A 16,766-nucleotide genomic window follows, 5' to 3' on the forward strand; every position below is an offset into this window, starting at 1 on the left:
CGAGCATTCACATACATGTTTATCTGTGCATATAGGTTTACATTTCTCTTGGAAATAGACATAGGAGTGGAATTGCTGGGTCATATGATAACTGTTTAAACTTTTTGAGGAATCACCAGACTGTTTTCCAAAGCAGCTCTACTATTTTCCATTCCCACCAGCAAGGTATGAGCGTCCCAAAGTCTGCACATCTCACCAACATTTGTATTTATCACCTTTGATTATAACCATTTTAGTGGGTGTTAAATGGTTCTTCTGAAACTTTGTGAGAACCCAGACTCCATCTGTCTTGCTCGCCACCAAATCCCAGAACCTAGTGCTGTGCCTGGCACTTACTAGACATTCATATTTTGTTCTATGTGCTAAAAAAAAAAAAAAAGTGTTGAATGGATAGGTAAATCAAAAGTTACTTAGATGGTTACAATAATGCTTACTGATTGTGGATTCTTCTCCCCAGTAGAGGTCTGTCAAGGGATCCAGTATCCTTTCTCCTGCACAGAACTGTACCACCCCTTTTCTGTTACCATACTTTTTCTTCAGGGAGAAAGGAGGGTTAAATGTAAGCTTTCTTATTTTCCTTCAGACCACTCATTTGGATCTTAGGTGTGCACAGATTCCTTATTTAGCCACTTAACAGATAATTTCTTGGGTATTGGAACATTTTGTTTTTTTCTATGTTGATTTCTTAAGCAGAATTTCTGCTCACCTCTAAGCACTCCATGCTTGCAAATAAATATCCTTCCTCCTGTTTCTTTCCAAGCTGCTCACCCTGGGACAGTCAATACCTGTGACAGACCAGCTCTGCTTTTGGGGGGATGGGTTCTTTTAATATCTCTCTACCCCCTGTTTTGGCTCCTTGATGTGGAAGTATCTGAGGGACGTTTAGAGCAAGGAAGGTGGACTAGGGACTGGGTGATGCTCATAGCCAGCACCCAGCACTTGAAAAATGGTTCTTGAATGAATGGATGGATGGATGGATGGATGCATGTGAATATGTGAGAGAGACATATTGCAAAATGCAGACTCGGTGGACAAATACTTATTGAGTACCCACTGTGCATCCCACTACGGTGCATGTTGGAATAAAAGGTAACAAAACCGGTGACTCGCCTTGGACTAGGAAGTTTCTAAAATTACTAGTCCTGGCTGTGTCCCTTTCTTCTCACTTTCTATGTCACACCTAATCATCTTCAGGACCGCATTTTAGATAAGGAATCAGTCCACTGCTTAAGCCTCAAGTAGGAAGTTCCGATCTACTCTCAGCAAAATCCGGAGTCACAAGTGCCCCAGTGCCAAACAGCTAAAAATTCCCCAAATGCTAGGCTTCCCGATCTGATCTTAGGGGTTCCTGGTTGGGAAACCTCCGCAAAAATGGACAGCACGTCCACCAGAGGGTGCTGTGGGGGCAAATTCGTGCCGGGAGGGAGGCTTGACCAGTGACCCTCAGAGCCAGGTAGGCGTCTCGAGTAATTTTCATTCTTCCTGGCTTTTCCTTCCCAGCCCCTTGAACCGTCGCCGCCCCTCCTCCCATAGGTGGTTCCCCCTCAATAATTAGCCATTTTCAGGACCTCTAAAGAGCGCTTGCTTTGAAAAGACGCCTGGTTTCTGTTCCTGACGCCCCGTGGCTCGGGCCACTCGGGTCACAGGCCGGTCGCGCTGGGTGGGTGGGTGGGGACCTCCTGGGCGTCAGCGGCCGGGCGCCGCAGGGGCCGCGAAGGGGTTAACCCGGCGGGGGGGAGGGGAGGGGGCGCGGGCCGCGCCTGCGCTCTGCCGCCCTCCATTGTCTCCACGGCGGCGAGGAGCGCCGGCGAGCGCAGCCCGGGACCGAGCGGGGCGGAGCGGCTGGCGGGGCCGGCGGCGGCAGGAGCGAGAGCGCGACGCGACGCGACCGCAGCTTCCCGAGCTCCGCCTGGCCGTCCAGCGCCGCAGCCCGCCCGAGGCCTGGAGGGGTCCGGGCCGGCGTCCATGGTCGCGGCGTCCTGAGGCGGGGGACGCGCCCGGTGCCCCCAGCCCTCCTCCGCCTCCTCCTGTCCGGCGGGCGGCCTCCTCCGCCGCCTCCCTGCGCCCGCCCGCCGCCTCCCTCCCTCCTTCCCTGCGGCTCCCCCGGCTTTCGGGAGCCCGGGGGCGGCCTGTGGCGCGCCGAGCCCGCGCCGGACTGCGCTTCTTTGGACCTTGAGGGGAAACATGCGTTTGGCTTGGATCGTTTTAAATTCTTAGTTTGGGATCCCCGCCCGCCTGCCTCTTCCGCCCCGCGGGTTTTCTTTTCTTTTTTCTTTTTCTTTTTTTTCCTTTTTTTCCTCCCGGTCTCCTTTTTGACTCCCTCCCCCTTTATGCTCGCCCAACCCTCCCCCCGCTGCTGAGAAGTGGGGGAGGGTCTCGGCCTCCAGGTTCCCGCCCCACCGGGGCCCGGGCGAGCATGGGGGGCAAGCAGAGCACGGCGGCCCGCTCCCGGGGCCCCTTTCCGGGGGTCTCCACCGATGACAGCGCCGTGCCCCCGCCGGGAGGAGCGCCCCACTTTGGGCACTACCGGGCGGGCGGCGGGGCCATGGGGCTGCGCAGCCGCTCAGTCAGCTCGGTGGCGGGCATGGGCATGGACCCCAGCACGGCCGGGGGGGTGCCCTTTGGCCTCTACACCCCCGCCTCCCGGGGGACCGGCGACTCGGAGAGGGCGCCCGGCGGCGGAGGGTCTGCGTCCGACTCCACCTATGCCCATGGCAATGGTTACCAGGAGACCGGCGGCGGTCACCATAGAGACGGGATGCTGTACCTGGGCTCCCGAGCCTCGCTGGCGGATGCTCTACCTCTGCACATCGCACCCAGGTGGTTCAGCTCGCACAGTGGTGAGTCCGCGGGCGGTGGAGGCCTGGGAGGGTGGAGTGCAAGGGAGGGCGCGCCGGGGCGCCCCAAACCTTCGCGCGCGCTTGCGAAGATTTGGATGTGGAGTGCGCGACCTGGATCTGTCCGCCTTTCCTTTGGTTCCTGGGGATGAATGGGCTATCTACCCTTTAGAAAAGAGGCTTCCTGCGAGGCTGCGGAACCGGGCGTTTTAGGACTTCAGGCGTTGGTTCACTTGTGGATGAGCAGAGTGAAACCTGCCCATTGAAGTCCCATGTATCGGCATCACCGTCCTCAGAGAGAAGATCTTGTCTGGCTTATAGCAAGTCGGCCTCGATGCTTCCTTTCTGTCACTGCAGCATTGTGCCTACCTCCCCGTTAACAGGGAGAGGGATCCGGTTTGACCAAGCGGTGTCTCCCAAACAAAGAGTGTGAAAAGAAGGAAAATTGGGGGCAAGTGTTGTTTGGATTAGAGCTCCCACTCTTGCTGAGAGAAGGGGGTGCCCAATTTTGCCACCCTGCTGGAGAGCTGTCTGAATTGTTTAAAATGGAGCAGCCGGAAGGCTGCTGCCATAGACAGGTGTGGCCTGCCGAATGGAGGGCCTAGCCAGGGAGCCTCCCTCTGAGGCTTTGCAGGACCAGGGCTCTGGTGGCGGGTGCTGCATGCATGCAGTAGGCTTGGCTGGGTGACTCTCACATCCCTCCATCTTTTTTCTTCCCCTCCATGCCAAGTGCTAGGTCTTCCTGGTAATTTCTACCTTTTTGTCATGGGAGGTGGGACTTCATTGCCTGGATGTTGGTGGTGCGTTACCGGGGGAAGAGAGGGATTCAAAAAATCTGGGTGAATTCATTTTGTGAACTTCTGGTGACAGGCCAGCAAAAAAGCTGGAGGAGGATTTCCCAGGCCCTGACTGGCAGGGCGGAAAAGGCACTGGCAAGAACTTCTGGAGGAAAACAGGTCTGTCTGCTCAGCTAACCTGAGAAGCCAGGTTAGGCTGCTAGAAAATTGGTCAGAAGGGGTGTGGGGCCGCTATTTGCTAATTGACAGGTCAGTGTGAAGAAGTTAACATTTTCAGACTCTTTGGGAGAGTTAAGCAAATCTAGATATTGTGTAGAAAGAAGGGAGATTGCCTTATGGAGAGTGTATCTATTGGAACACTGTTCTAGCTATTGTGAAATAGGGTAGACTTTTAAAATCTTTCTTATTTTTGGAAATAGTGTTGCTTTTGTTTCGATTCTATGAACTTTAATTTGTGAAATAATTTTTGAAGGGGAATTAGTGACTAATTTAGAGTAACATTGGAAAGTGGCTTTTGAATTGCTAAAATGGTATTTTAATTTTTTTAAAAGATTTTATTTATTTATTTGACACAGAAAGAAATCACAAGTAGGCAGAGAGGCAGGCAAAGGGAGGGGAAAGCAGGCTCCCCACTGAGCAGAGAGCCCAAGTCGGGGCTCGATCCCAAGATCCTGAGATCATGACCTGAGCCGAAGGCAGAGGCTTAACCCACTGAGCGCCCCAGTATTTTAATTCTTGAACGGACCTCTAAATACCATCCGAGCTTCCTTGATCTACATTAATCTCTGTCCTGAATAAGATGCAAGGTGTGACTGCTTTGGGCACTTTTAGACATTTGATCATTTTTAGACATCTTGAAATTAAAATTTTTTCTTATGAAATTAGATCCAGAAAAAGGAAGCTCTATTTGTGAGATGACTGTGATTAACTTTTTTAAAAGAACTGTCATTAGTATCCGATTTTAAACTGAAAAGCAGTGCATGACGGTTCTCTAAAATCACAGAATTTTGTGTTTTGCAAAACACATGTAATCTTATGGTTGCTTATCTGGGGAAGGAGTGTCCGTTTTGAAAATTTCTTAACTGTTTCTTACTAGAGAGTTCTTTTTCCTTATTCCACCTGGTACCAGGTTCCATGATGGAGTTATGAGCTTACAGTTGGATTCCAAAATTTCAGACTCCTCAGCTGCGAAACCTGAGTTTAATTTTTTTCATCTAGCTGTGTGAGGGTAGGAAGAGCCACAGAACCATGAGAATACAGGAAAAGCTGGGGCATAGTAATCCTTCTGGGATCAATATGAAAGTGTGTATGAGGCAGCTCCTAATATTTTGGGTAATACATTCGTTTTCCAAATTTTGTGTATATATATACATACACACTTTTTTAAAGTAATCTTTATACCCAGTGTGGGGCTTCAACTCACGACCCCAAGATCAAGGCTCATGCTGTACTGACTGAGCTAGACAGGCCCCCTGGGTAATACATTTTTTTATAGGACTGTCCTTTCCTAACATTTTGAGCACACCTGGCCCTGCCCACTACATGCCTCCACAAAATTTCCAAATGCTCTTGGTACAGGAGCGGGACACCATCCTGACTGACAACCACTTGTTTAGGGATTCATTCTTTTATTCAAATAAAATAATTAGTTTTTCCTTTGCAGTTCATTTACCATGAACCTTCATATTTCCAGTCTTCTGCACTGGTAGTTCTGTCTCACTTTCCGGAACAGGCCACAGGACCTCCCTTCCAGGACATCCCTTTCCTCTCTTGTTTATTACTGTAAGAAGAGAAACTTGTTTCTATTTTGGAGCCTTTGAGTAAGGCCAAGCAGTTTTTGCTCCTGTGTCGTAAGAGTGAAGGATAAGACTTCGGTGCACAATTGACTAGATGCCTAGAAGTTGATGGGATGTTGTTGCTTGTGTTTTTAAGGCGCTTTTGGAAATCTTCACGGGCACCGACAACAGTTGTCAGTGAAGTAAGCGGGGGAGTTCAGGGCACTCGAAGCTTCCTCGGAGGGAGGGAGCTGATGTTGTGTCTGGAGGTAAAATACTAGGGTCTCTGGCCCTCCTCAGAGTAGCTGTGACCTTGGGGAAGACACATCACCTCTCTTGAGCCTTGTCTTTGTTATTTTTAAAATAGACGTGTTAGTCTTTGGCAGCCAGCCTGGAAAGGTTATTCCCCAGGTCCCATGAGGATACGTAGCCGTCACATTTGTCTTCTCTCCGTTCCTACGCTTCCCCAGGTTGTGAACCTTGCACGCCCTGGTCCCTATAATTGGAATGCTTTCCCTTCCATTCTGTTTTTGGGTAGTTCTTTCTGATCCCTCATGACTCAGACTTAAATTCCTCCTTAGAGACCGCTCTTAAAATTTGCCTCCCTCCTCTGAATCTTTCCAGCCACTCACCTGTTACCTTAACAGCACTTCACACACTTTATAAGTATTTTATTTTCTCTGTTTGCCTTTTCTATTTAGTTTGGCTGATTTTTAAGCTCCATGAGAATAGGATTGGGCCTCTTGCTCACTACTGTATCGTCTGCACTGTGCGTGCCTGGCACAAGTATTTATCGAGGGAATGAATCTGAGTGCCTCCTGTCCATCATCTCATTTAATCAACCCTATAACTGTGAGGTAGGCGGTTTCGTCCCCATTTTACAGGAGAGGAAGCAGAGATGTAGGGCAAGGTCAGATAGTGAAGACGTGGCAGAGCTGGGGTTGGAATATAGGTCTGCTGGTGTCAGAACCTGGGCTCCTAACCATTACACTGCACTGCCTCCCATCCCAGAACACCAGGAAGCTGGCTAGTGTCCTGGAAATCGTGTTGGCCGGCGAGCCAGAGCGCTAGGCTCATCTGCTGGTTGGGCTATCAAATAACCACCTGACTTGTGACCTTGGGCACGTGACTCATTTAACCTCAGAGGCGCTGTTTTCTCACCTGGAACATGGACGTAATGCCTGTCCTGCTTACCTCTCAGAGTCGTCGGCGGGGGGGGTCTCATGAGCTAGTATTTACAAAAGCCAAATAGCAGATGTAAGCAAAGGGGGGTTCCTGTAGGGGCACTTCTACAGTTCTCTGCCTTCTTTCCTCTGAGCAGAAGGTGCTAGGCAGGGAGATTGAGAACTGTGTGAACTTTTCCCCAAAATGGAAGCTACTGCTCTCTGCTGAAACCTGACCTACATTGGCGAGCCGTTGATAATAACGAACGCTGTGGAGAAGAGCTGTTTTAGAAGAAGAGAGTTAGTGTCCTTTCCTTTCCACTTTAAAGTGTCAATTTTGCTATAAGGTGTTTAACCTCCAGATGGTCTTCTGGGTGATGTTCTGGAGATCTGGTTCTCAGAACATGGATTTCTGGGGCGTCTGGGTGGCTCAGTTGATTAAGTGTCTGCCTTCGGCTCAGGTCCTGGGATCAAAAAATCTAAACTGTTCTTTGTTGTCACCAAGTCATCCGCGGGGCTGATAGAAGGTAGCTTTTGCTAAGTCTTGGACCAAGCTAGCAGGACATCTCCTGGATTCGATTTGCTGCCATTCTAGGGTTCTCAAGTGATTTAACTGTCTCCTCTTAAATAATTTAAACAGAGTTGCCAACTCCTTTGGAGGGGATCAGAAAGCCTCTTTGTGCCTCACCATAGGTGTGCTAGAGGTAATGGTCCTTTACATGGCTTCTGGGGAAGGAAAAGTGTTCTGTGGTCTTCAGAGAGCAAGATGGGTCTCCTACGCTGCAAAAGTTCTATTCTTAATGAAAATCTTTCTGTATAGCGGAGTTTATAGTTCTCTGTTACTATGAGGGCTTACTTTCTACAAAATAAAAATTTAAAAAGTTCCCTTGAGAAGCTGATAATTCCTTGAAGGTCACAGTTCACTCTTCCTCATTGGGGTTTGAAAGGTGTTGCAAGAAATAGTGGCTTGGCTCTTAAAGTGTTTGTTTTATGGGATGTGTGCATTTAGCTACTAAATAAAGACACACCCCAAATATGTCATAAGGAGTACTCTGAGCCAGGCCATTCTGCACCAAGGAAATGCAATTCTAATTCCTTTTGAGAAAAGAAACCTGCTTTGTATTGTATCAGTGTGATACTCAACACAAACTTCTAGGGCACTCACATTTTAGTAAATCTGATTATAAAACTAAACATCAATTTCAACAGTTCCAAAATTAGAAAAAACTTCATAGAGAAGTCGTAACATAGACAGACTAGTCTTGCTCCTGCTAACCCTTAAATAGGGTGCTTCTAGTGATCGTGGGTCACTGAAGCTATAGTACTAGAATCTTTTTTTTTTTTTTAAAGATTTTATTTATTTATTTGTCAGAGAGAGAGGGGGAGAGAGCGAGCACAGGCAGACAGAATGGCAGGCAGAGGCAGAGGGAGAAGCAGGCTCCCTGATGAGCAAGGAGCCCGATGTGGGACTCGATCCCAGGACGCTGGGATCATGACCTGAGCGGAAGTCAGCTGCTCAACCAACTGAGCCACCCAGGCGTCCCTATAGTACTAGAATCTTAAAGATAGCTCCAAGCCTAAATCCTAATCCCAGTCAGGGATTTAGAATGCTGGAGGAGTTTGAATTACCATCTCTTTCTTTTCTAAGCGTTGTCATGGCCTAATCTGTATCAGATCATCCCTAGTGATTATTAGTGTACAGAAGGCATTTGTCATAGCACCAGCAGTTTTCACTTCTGAATCTTATTTTCTCATAAGGACAGAGGTTTATCCTTGAATGCAACACATGGGTTCCTGGTTTTGGTAGTTGAGGAGTAAGTTTTGGGTATGAATGAATAACCTGAAAACCAGTTACAACCCTCAAGTGTGAAGCAGATAAGGAGCTAAATTTAATCTTAAAGCAGCAGCTAGGGGTAGCTTCTGGACCGAAGAGACTGTTTACCCCGAAATCTCCCTGGAGTTGTTAGAACTGAGAGTGCAGGCTTCCTCTGCTGGAAGTAAAGAGGAAGGGGGAATTCACTGGGTCTCTATAAACGCCAAGTTAAAGGAGGCATGGTAAGAATTTATAGCGCACTCTTTAGATCTGTAACAAGGAGGCAAAAGCAAGAGCGCTCTTGATTTCTGTGAATGGTTCAAGGGGTTTTCAAACTTGACGGCCCCCGTATTCTCTGGGGGGCTTGTTAACAATGCAGATGACTGGACCTCACTCCCAGAATTTAGTAGAGCTAAGGAGACACCGAAGAAGCTGAACTTGGAACAAATGATTCTGAAAATTCTCATCCCAAACAAAAAAAGAAGTCTGAATGCTTTTCGGTGCACTCATCAGTGTTATTTTCAGTATTACTAAACGAATCGAGTGTCACCGAAGCAGGATCCATATAGATCTTCCTTTCAGCTGCTCCAGAGGCTGGATTTACCCAGCAAGAGCATTGCTCATGGTTTGATGTTTTTCTTTTACATGGAACTGAGCATTTTCCTCCCAGAGATAGGCCTGAGCCCATCTGCCTTGGTCCTGAGAATTGAAGTTGCTCAGAACAGAAGGTAATTGTGGCAGTGTCCCTTCTCCTTCTGTGCTTGCCTTCCCCCTGATTTTTCTCCTAAGGCACAGCTGCCTTTGGCTGCTTGTGCTACAGAAGGGCTTGCTGAGCTAGATCCTCTTTTATGTGTCCCCAGCCAGCAGCTAGAGAAGATCCTCGAATGAATCCAGACTTTAAATGGACAAAATACCTACTTTTCCTTTTTTCCTGGAGACCCAAAACTCTGAGACCTTTTGAGTGTGTGTATGGAGATCTGTTGAGCCAAGACATTCATTTATTCAACTGCCAGTTACTGAGTGCCTTCAGTATCCTAGGACTTGTGTGAGGTGCGGGGAATATATTTTTATTATAAGGGTGATTAACATTACTTTGTTCTTTCTAAGAATTTTGCTTCCTTACTCCTTGAGAGAGAGTCGGAATCTTGCAGCTTAAGGGGAGATTTTTACCTTCTCCATCAGTTCTTCTGTTGAACAAACAAATTCAAGGTTTCATCTCTGAGGCTGCTATGTGGATAGTGTTTGCTCCCTGCTCTTCACAGACAGTCTTCATTCTTTCCTAAACCCTGTTTCTGGGCTGGAGCAGGTGATTTTTCTTTGGGTTGCAGACCAGTGAGTGTTAAGAAATTCCTCATGTAGCCTCATACAAGTGGTCCTGTATTTTCTCAGTGAGAATATCTAAAGGAAAAACTGTTTTGCAAACTCTTTGTATGTACCTCTGGCTTTGGTGTCTTTGTCATCCCTAGAGCCACATTTCTTTCTGGTCATTGAACACGGTTTTCTAGAAGCTGATCCACCACTTTAGTAATCTTGTCTCTGTAAAATTTATCCCAAGCCACAAATACCCATAAGGAAATATGAGGAACGGTTTTTCCCCTTGGTCTTGTATGTCTCTGAGCTCCACAACGTTGACACTTAGTGCTATTTTTGGTGATTTTTATTTTTAAAGATTTTATTTATTCCTTTGAGAGAGAGAGGGTGAGACAGACAGAGTGAGAGAGTGTGAGAGGGGAGGTCAGAGAAGAAGCAGACTCCCCATGGAGCTGGGATCCCCGTGTGGGACCTGATCCCTGAACTCCGGGTTCATGACCTGAGCTAAAGGCAGTCACTTAACCAACTGAGCCACCCAGGCACCCTTTAAGTGATTTTTAAAGCTTTGTTTATGATAGCCAACGTTGGTGACTGAAACGTCCTCCCTACCTCCCCCGAATAATTATTAAATGTGTGTTATATTTGAGTTTTTGTTTTTTTTGGTTTTTTGTTTGTTTGGGTTTTTTTTTTTTGCTGAAAATAAAGGGTTTAAAAGAATGTTTCCTGCTCAGAGACTTAATATGGGCTTTGGCTGTAGGGCGATACCTTAATTTTTGGAGAAACCTCACTTTATATTTAGGAATACGTAGTCATCTTGATCTTAGTGAATTAGGTTTGTCATAGCTTGGCTCCAGCTTTCTCGTTGGTAGTACCTTTTAGCCCCCTAAAAAGTATGATTAAATAAGCCATTGCTTCACAAGGAGTTGTTCTGAAATTGGTCAGCTTTGCCATACAGTATCTCTTAAGGTCAAAATTTATTTGTTAGCATGTGGGAGAAACTTACATCTGGAGTCTTCTAGATGATCTGGGCAGAAGGGGGAGAACCCAAGACCCTAGACCCCAGCTGTTTTGGTCACTTTGCCCATATTTCTCAACTCTTTGAAGATGTTTTCATTTGATTCCTCTCCAGTAACCCTTTTTTTCCTGCTAACAGGGTGCTTTTCCTTAGGGAGAGCCATTAGAATTCTTTTATCCTGATGTCTGCCTAAGTACTCTGGGAATCCTACAAGGATTTGAGGGAATCCTTGGGATTCCAGCCCAAACCAATGAAGTACTTGCCTACCATAAATACAAACTAGCTTTTTGTGATATGGTTCTATTCTGTTTAGATAATTTATACTTTTAATGCCTTGTAAAATATAATGCTATCTAAGACAGCTTTTCAGAGAAACTCTGTTATGACACCACTCACTACGGTAACAAGCATCACCACATACCCCATGTACACCATATATTATTAGATTTCCTCCGTCCTGGTCAGATGTGGCTGCAGTAGTCATACCATTGCAGCCAGCTGCCCTGGGGAACTATGGCAAGTCTCATACCTCTGATGAGGGCTGGTTTACACGCGCTGAACAAGCCCAGCCTTGTTGGCTGTATTTAATCCGTCTATTCCCTACCTCTTCCCTCAGCCCAGAGGCCAAGTGCAACATAAAAGGATAGTGAATCTGAGCATCTCCAGTATTTTGAGGTATAGGGATCGCCTATGAAGTGGCAGGCCTTTGAGAAATAGTATTATGAGCTGTTCTGTTTTTGCTGTGGCTTTAGAAAACCTTTGGATTCTTCTACTGAAAATTTGTTTGAAAAAAAAAAAAATCTTTTTAATGAAATAGTGAGTCACAAAGCAGCCACTCCTTCTCATAATAGCATTTCTCACCAGGGGAATTTTTGGTAGCTGTTGGGGGAGGGATTTGAGTAGGTTGTGGATGATAAATCCCTGGGTGGAACATAACCAGAGGATGCCATATCAGAACTCTGGTGCTTTCCACGCTGACAGAGAGCCCTGAATTCAAAGTGCAGGACAGCAGAACAGAATGGGGAAGGCCTGTGCCCAGTGAATTGCCACAGTAGCATGACCAATGAGATTGGAGTTGAACATTCAAACTCAGTTCATTAAAACACCATTGTCATGTAAGAGGATCATGAAACTGAGGCCTTGGGTGAGAGGGCCTGAGGCCCCTTACGGGAGGAGCATCACACATCTGGATTAAGGGATGGCTGTGGACCTAATGATGACAATATGAGAGTCAGGAATATGCCTCCTTTCTCCATAGTGTGAAATGGTGGCCTGGCGCTTGGTGCTGACTGTGGGACTACTTTACAAGGAGACAATTCATACAAGGTCATCTGTGCTCTGAAGGTTTTAGGTCCTAATAAAGCGTTTACAGTGACACCCAAAGTGAACACATGACCCACCCAGCCTCTGTAGGATGGTGAAAAGGAAATGTTAGCGATAGTAAGAGTTTAGAACACACCAGGATTATGTTGTCTGCATCCAAAATGCTGTCCTCAACCCCTCTGCCCGACCAAACCAGAGCTTTAACTGTTCCCAGCTTTAGTGACCTACAACTCCTCAGTCCTCGTGTCTGAACCACTATCTTATGTAAGCTACAGACAGAGGAAAGTCTGAAAGGTTATTACAACCATGTTAAGATTTGCTTTCCTTTGGAAAGTCATGGCTGTCTCCACTCCGTGTTTTCCTGGCTTTGTACTTTTCTTCAAAGCCTCTTCCCAGTTCCAAGGCCCCAGAGCTCAATAAAGGGGAACAGGAAGTCAGCATTTAATGCCTAAGAGCCAGCAATAACTAATAGAGAAAAGGGCACAAACAAGGGACTCAGAGGGGGTTTTCTGGGCCTGAAAGCTCTCAGGCCTGTAGGATTATAGATCTATCCCTCAGAGATGACTTTGACCAAGCCTTCAAACAAGGAAAGAGTAAGAGGAACCTCTACCCTGAGAGGACTTTTTCTTGGGTTATATAGTGGAAACGCCACATTTTTTTTTAAGATTTTATTTATTTATTTGACAGAGAGAGAGATCACAAGTAGGCAGAGAGGTAGGTAGAGAGAGGGGGGGAGCAGAGAGCCCGATGCGGGGCTCTATCCCAGGACCCTAGGATCATGGCCTGAGCCGAAGGCAGAGGCTTAACCCACTGAGCCACCCAGGCGCCCTGGAGACTCCACATTTTTAATTGATGTCATAATTACAAAGTATCTTTTGCCTAAGGAGTTCAAAACACTGAAGGAAAAAGTGATGGTCACTTTTTTTTAATTAACTTTTTAATTTTAATTCCAGTATAGTTAACATACAGTGTTAAATTAGTTTCAGAGGTGCAATATATACAATATATACAATATATAAAATTCAATATATATAATATACAATTCAGCAGTTCTCTACATAACCCAGTGTTCATCACCGATAAGTATACTCTGAACTCCCAGCACCTATTTCCTGCATCCCCCCACCACCTCCCCTCTGCCATCCATCAGTTTGTTCTCTGTAGTTAAGAGTCTTCCTTGGTTTGCCTCTCTTTTTTTTTTTTCCTCATTTGTTTTATTTCTCAAATTCCACATATGAGTGGAATCATGTTGGTATTTGTCTTTCTCTGACTGACATATTTCATTTAGCATTATACTGTCTGGCTCCATCAATGACATTGCAAATGGCAAACTTTTATTCTTTTCTATGGCTGAGTAATATTCCATTGTATGTATACACTACATCTTCTTTATCTGTTCAGCTATTGGTGGATTCTTGGGTTGCTTGTCGTTTAGCTATTGTAGATGATGCTGCAGTAAACATAGAGATGCATGTATCCCTTTATGAATTATCGTTTTTGTACTTTTGAGATAGATACCCAGTAATGTGATTATTGGGTTGTAGGGTAGTCCATTTTTAACTTTTTACATTTTGCTTATTTAAGTGATCTATACACCCCAAGTAGGCTCCAACTCACGACTCTGAGAATCAGGTCTTCTGACTGAGCCAGCCGGGTATCCCTTTGTGTGCCTATTTTTATGCCAGTACCATACTGTTCTGATTACTACAACTTTGTACCATAACTTGAAGTCTGGAATTGTGAGGGATTTTTTTGTTTTTTGTTTTTGTTTTTGTTTTCAAGATTGCTTTGGATATTTGGGGTCTTTTTGGTTCCATACAAATTTTAGGATTGTTTGTACTAGCTCTGTTGAAAAATGCTGTTGATATCCTGATGGGCATTGTGTTAAATGCGTAGATTACTTTGTGTGCTATACTTTGGGTACTCTGGGCATTATAGACATTTTAACAATATTTGTTCTTCCAACCTATGAGCATGAAATGTCTTTCCATTTCTTATCGTTCTTCTGAATTTCTTTCATCACTGTTTTACAGTTTTCAGAGTGCAGGTCTTTCACATCTTTGGTTAAGTTTATTCCTAGATATCTTATTGTTTTGGGTGCAATTATAAATGAAATTGTTTTCTTAATTTCACTTTCTGCTGCTTCATTATTAATATATAGGAATGCAACAGATTTCTGTACATTGATTTTTGTATCCTGCCACTTACTAAATTATCGGTTCTAGTAGTTTGTTGGATTTTTCATATATAGTATGATGTCATCTGCAAATAGTTGAGCTTTTACTTCTTCCTTACCAGTTTCAATGCCTTTTATTTCCTTTGATTATCTAATTGCCATGACTAGGACTTTCCAGTACTATGTTGGATAAAACTGGTGAAAGTGGACATCCTTGTCTTGTTCCTGACCTTAGGGCAAGAGCTCTTAGATTTCCCCATTCAGTATGATGTTAACTGTGGGGTTTTCATACATAAGACTTTTATAATGTTAAGGTGTGTTCCCTCTAGACCTACTTTGTTGATGGTTTTTATTACAAATGGATGTTTCATTTTATCAAAATTTTTCTGCAAGGCAGTGATCACTTGCCTTTTCTTTAAGACTTTTATTTATTCATTTGACACACAGAGAGAGCACAAGCAGATAGAGAGACAGAGAGAGGGAGAAACAGACTCCCCAAGCCTGATGTAGGGCTCAATCCCAGGACCCCAGGATCATGACCTGAGCTGAAATCAGACACTTAACTGACTGAGCCACCCAGGCACCCCAATCACTTTCATAAAATATCACGAATTACTTGCCCACCTTTTTTTCCTTGAGGGTCCTCAGGGTACATCTTGTCATAGGATCCAGACTGGAGCCTGACCCTTCCTTCTCTTGTCTGTTTACTTATATTAAATGAACTCTAAAGTTTTTGTCCAATGATTGCAAAATGGAAAAGTTGCAGGATTTTATACTATCTCAATTTTTGGTTTCATTTGCACATTTCAGGAGATCAGATACTAGTGTGACTAAATAGGAGCTCTGATGTCTTGGAATCTTTTCCAAAATAACTGTTGTAGGCATTCAAAAGAGATAATGTATTTACCTGCCAAACAGATTAATAAATAAATAAATAAACCATTACGGATGAAATTGCATAAATCCCACCCCATTCCCATATTTTTTCTTCCCTCCCCAAAGGTATTCACTGCCTGACTCTCCTGTTCATCATCCTCTCCATATATTCTTTATTTCAGGTTTCTGCTAAAACAATATTCATTTAATTCATATAAACATCATCGTAATGACTCTATTCTTTTATTTATATCCATATATATATATATATATATATATATATATATATACATGGAGATACATATATATATCCCCAAATGAATTTGAGATCTGTCAGTCCCTCATCATAGTATTTATTGCTTATGTTGACACATTCATTTTCACTCTTGTATTCTGTTGTATGACTGACTCTACCACAATGGATTTTTCGATCCATTCTTTTACAATGGGTATTAAAGTTATTTTCAGTTGCTTTGAGAATTTTTTCTGTTTCTTTACATACTTGAGTGAGAGTGTTTTTTAGGGTGCGTCCTTAGTTGTGAAATAGCTGGGCCATAGGTATATATATCTTCAGCTTTTAGAGAGATATTGCCCACTGGCTCTCCAATATGCTTGTACCAGTTTACATTCCCCAAAATAGCATATTTTCACTTCCTCCATGCCCCTTGCCAAAACTTCATTATCATCATACTTTAATTTTTGGCAAGCTCTGGTGGGTATGAAATAGAATACCACTGTGATTTTGTTTTTTATGTATTTGATAAGGTGCATTTACATATAATTAATATATTAATATAATATATTTAAATGTTTTTCTTCTATGAAATGCTTGTTCATGTCTTTTTACCCAGATTTATGTTGGATCTTTTATCCTTTTCTGACTAGTTTGTATGAATTTGTGTTTTTGTTTTGTTTCCAGACAATTATTATTTGTTGTCATATGTAATGCAGATGTATTCTCCCAGTGTGTGGCTTCTCTCTTTATTCTTTTTGTGATTTGTTACAGTTAAGTTAATTGTGTAATTGAATATTCCACTGTTTTTCCTTACATCATATGCATTTTGTGTCTTAAGAAAGATTTTCTTTGCCCGAGGTCATAAAGATACTATCTTACATTTTCATCTAAAAGTTTTTAACTTTTGTCTTTCACACTTAAGTCCTTAATTCCTGGAGAATTAAATTGTTTGAATGGAGTAGGGTGAGGATATCTTTTTCTTTTCGGTATGACTACTAGCTCTCCCAGCAGCAAGTGAAGAATGGTGAAATCCTTCCCCACTGATTTGCAAAGCCCCCTCCGTCATATATCAAGTTTCCTTCCAGGCCTGTATTTGTTCCTGGGCTTTTTGTTCTGTTCCATTGGTCAATTTGTCTATCCTTGTGCTAACACTTACTTAATTACTGTAGTTTTGTCTTGCTGTGTGGAAGGGCAAATCCTTTCATCTTGTTATTCTTTTTCAAAGCTGTGTTGTCTAAGTGAAGCTTTCTACGGGACAAATAAGGGAATCAGGATAGAATAAACAAAATGAAGTACAGAGTACTAGGAACTGCTCTGTTTATAGCTGGTGTTCTTAATGACAGGACATCTGGCAAACTGACCCTAATGGGCAGTTTCAAATTTTTTCCCTTACTATGTTGTACAAACAATAACGTTTCCCTGAGTCTTTGTATTGCAAACAGCAG

General features: G+C 44.1%; 1 protein-coding gene across 2 annotated transcripts in view; it reads left to right on the forward strand.

Moving 5' to 3' along the window:
- The first annotated feature begins 2,054 nt into the window (after nucleotides 1-2,054).
- The window catches only part of LOC111153001 (zinc and ring finger 1), a 98,745-nt gene continuing 84,033 nt past the window's right edge, over nucleotides 2,055-16,766 (forward strand). For both annotated transcript variants that reach the window (XR_002640976.1, XM_022511799.1), the window contains exon 1: nucleotides 2,055-2,840. Coding sequence is in view for 1 of the 2 variants with exons in the window: in XM_022511799.1 (XP_022367507.1) it covers nucleotides 2,417-2,840 (424 nt within the window). In the remaining variant the exon portion in view is untranslated. The remainder of the gene's footprint in view (nucleotides 2,841-16,766) is intronic.

This window comes from Enhydra lutris, unplaced genomic scaffold, assembly GCF_002288905.1.
Source record: "Enhydra lutris kenyoni isolate GAN:26980312 unplaced genomic scaffold, ASM228890v2 scaffoldscaffold30, whole genome shotgun sequence".
NCBI classification, from domain to species: domain Eukaryota; kingdom Metazoa; phylum Chordata; class Mammalia; order Carnivora; family Mustelidae; genus Enhydra; species Enhydra lutris.